The sequence below is a fragment of the Pseudophryne corroboree genome, chromosome 1, assembly GCF_028390025.1.
Source record: "Pseudophryne corroboree isolate aPseCor3 chromosome 1, aPseCor3.hap2, whole genome shotgun sequence".
NCBI classification, from domain to species: Eukaryota; Metazoa; Chordata; class Amphibia; order Anura; family Myobatrachidae; genus Pseudophryne; species Pseudophryne corroboree.
The window spans coordinates 880,250,169-880,253,489 of NC_086444.1; the positions used below are offsets into that span (position 1 = coordinate 880,250,169).

Genomic DNA, 3,321 nt, shown 5'->3' on the forward strand with positions numbered 1-3,321 from the left:
GATTCGCATATGACAGAACAGGAGAATGAGTTAGATGGAATTTTAGTTTTTCAAAAGCTTCTTCACAGGATGTAGTCCAACGATCACCAAATGCTTCATTGGGCTTGTGAAATCCTTTCAGATTTTGATCCCTAATCTTTGTTCGATCATGTTTGTAGGAAGGATATCCTTTCGTTAAATCATTTAAAGGACGGGCAATTCTGGAGTACTGAGGAACAAACCTCCGATAGTACCCACAGAATCCCAGGAACGATCTAAGATCCTTTAAAATATTTGGACGTGGCCAATTTTGTACAGCAGCTACCTTATCTGGGTCGGTAGAGACCCCCTCCCGGCTGACCACGTGACCCAGATATTTTACAGATGTTTGACAAAACTTACACTTGTCAATTGACAACTTTAACCCTCTTTTCTGAAGCCGGTCTAACACTTTTAACAATCGGTGGTTATGTTCGTCCAGGGTTCTTCCAAACACAATTAGATCATCTAGATAGACTAAAACTTCTCGGTAGCACATATCCCCTACCGTTTGTTCCATTGTTCGTTGAAAAGTTGCTGGGGCTCCTTTAATCCCTTGGGGCATCTTTAAAAACTCAAAAAAACCAATGGGACAAATAAAAGCCGTTTTAGGGCGGTCATCAGGATGCATGGGTATTTGATAGTAGCCACTCCTCATGTCAAGTACAGAGAACCACTGGCTGCCCTGTAAACAATCCAATGCTTCCTCCACTTTGGGGACAGTGTACTGGTCAGGAATTGTCCTATTGTTTAAGGTACGATAATCCACACATAATCTGATATCCCCATTCTTTTTTCTGGCTACTACAATGGGAGATGCATAAGGACTATCTGAGTCAGCAATAACTTGATTCTCCAATAAACCCTTTAAATGCTGTCTGACGTCGTCAAAATCTGCCGGTGCTAAACGCCTAGATCTTTCTCTAAAAGGAGTTTCATTATTCAGATGAATACGATGTTCTATTCCAAGGGCTGTTCCCAAATCCCATTCCCTTAAGGAGAAAACTGGCTTTTTTTTTATTAATTGGGAAATTAGCTGTTCCTTCTCAGCCCCAGTGATATCACTATGTTGAAAGCACTCGGAAATTTTGTTAATAAATTCAGTCTCAGGGTCACTATGAATAACAGAAACTGAGGTAGTTGGGGAAGTTACACCCACTCTAGTTACCTTAACTGGATCTAATTCAGAAATTCCTATAGAGGCAGGGTTAGAGATCTTTTGTTGTTCCAAACACCAATCAGATAACATCTTAAATAAATTTGAATTAGTGCCTACAATTACAGACACTACCCCCTTATCTCCAGGAGAGTCAGGGCAAACTAAGGCTAGAAATGGTAATGGGTCTTGATATCCAGCTGATTGTTGAGGAAATGCTATCTGAGTGACGACATATCCCAGGTATGGATACTTCTGTTCACTTAAACCCCAAATAGTTAATCCATCAAAAGGCATTAATGGGACATCAGACAGATGTTGATGGTACCAACTTTCAAAAATTATAGATACCTGAGATCCACTATCCAGTAAGGCGGTACAAAGGCATCCATTTAATAACACAGGCAACAGAGGGGCATGCCCCATCATTCCTTCAGGAATAACAGAGGGCCACTGGGTATTCCCCATTTTACAGACAATTATTGGTTGGGAGTCGGTGCGGGGTTCATCGACATCCCCTCTACGTTTCCCTGCGGTTCACCCTGATGTCTATCAAATGTAGTTACTAATGAAGGAAAACTTCTTCCTTGACTACATTCAAACGATCTATGTCCCAATTGTCCACATTTGTAACAAGTGATGTTGGAGTTATCTGCAATTCTTCTACTGAACCCTCTACCTCGTCCAGATGATGACAGTCTCGGCATACCAGATGATGTATTCTGTAAAGAAATCAACTGATCTAATTTCTTATTTTGGTCCTCTATTAACTTTAGTAACTGCTCATTTACTGACGAAACTTCGGGAGTTGGAACAATTACTTTAACTCGCTTTAGAGTCTTCTCTCTATTTTCAATCTGCACCTCTTCTAGTTTTACTTCTTTTATCAATTCACCTAAAGTAGGAGCAGGATCCCTGGGCAATATACACCTTAAACGTTGAGCCACTGGGTTAGTAGTCAATGCCCCCCTTAATATATGTTTTAATCGTCTTTCATCAATTTCTTGTGGATCAATCCCCCCTTTATCTAACAGCTTGTATAGAATTTTGTCCAACCGATAAATATAAGTGGTGAGAGTTTCATTAGGCTCTTGATAAGTGTGGTTTAGCCTAGATAGAATGTCCCCGACATCTTCTATTGTTCCAAAAGAGTAGTCTAATGCCTCAAAATAATTTTTCAAAGTAGCTCGTGAATTACTTCTCCTTGTAGCATGAATTATCCCCAAAGCGGGTCCCCTCAAACTTTCCACAATCCTCTGTTTTTTTATATGTTCTGGGCATCTCCACTCCTCCGAATGTTGTACTGCCGCTTCCCGCCATACATCATAGCTCTCTTCTCCTGTAGGAACTGGCGTTACTCCCGAAAAAATTCTCAGTCTCCGATATCCCCCTTCATAATGCCATCGTTCAAAATGACTAACCACTTTATCCATTACATTTTCAACTTGGGGATCTATTTTATCCTTATCTAATAATTCTTCTTCGGATGTATTACTTTTATTTTGATAATATCCTGCACTTGTACTCTCAATTTTACTATCTTCTTGTATAGTCTTCTGTCCCCCATCTACATACTTATCCACTGGCCACATTACTTTCCATTTTTTTCCAGGGGTCTTTTCAATTAAAATATTAGCTGGTATTACAGATGCATCTAATTGATTGTCATTACTAATTAAAATGGCACATATTTCATCATTAATACCTTTCCATTTATCTACAATATATGGTTGTTTTATTCCATACATTTTCTTTACTTCACTTACAATATCTTCATCTATTATTTCCATAAAATTTCCCAAAATGCTTAAACTTTTCTGTGCATCTACACCTTTGCTTTTACACCAGCTATATATATCTTCTCCCTTTATGAACTCCATTTCTATCTGTTTGTTCAGATCTCAGCCTTAGTGCCTCCAAATGTAACCCCCCTTTCCTGGATTAAATTATCCGTTGTTTCACACCTTAATGTAGTGCCTCCACCCAAATATTTCTCTTCTTCATTAAGCATGAAAAAGGCTAAGGGTATATTTGGGAACACCCTGTAATACCGTTCAATGTAAATACCTAAATTAATTTAACTATCCCCTACTCATATCCTAATCTTTCTTTATTAACAGGTTACTACCTATTGATGACTGGTAGAC

The 3,321-nt window shown here is 38.9% G+C and overlaps 1 protein-coding gene across 1 annotated transcript; it reads right to left on the reverse strand.

The window, feature by feature from the left end:
* Positions 1 to 1,653: 1,653 nt before the first annotated feature.
* On the reverse strand, positions 1,654 to 3,054 carry LOC135050063 (paraneoplastic antigen Ma1 homolog). The gene has a single exon (XM_063956184.1). It carries the CDS (start codon positions 3,052 to 3,054, stop codon positions 1,654 to 1,656), a length of 1,401 nt encoding a protein of 466 aa, XP_063812254.1.
* Positions 3,055 to 3,321: the final 267 nt, after the last annotated feature.

Excerpts from the sequence above, each read along its gene's own strand:
- LOC135050063 (XM_063956184.1), bottom strand. The coding sequence starts at position 3,054 with ATGGAGTTCATAAAGGGAGAAGATATATATAGCTGGTGTAAAAGCAAA.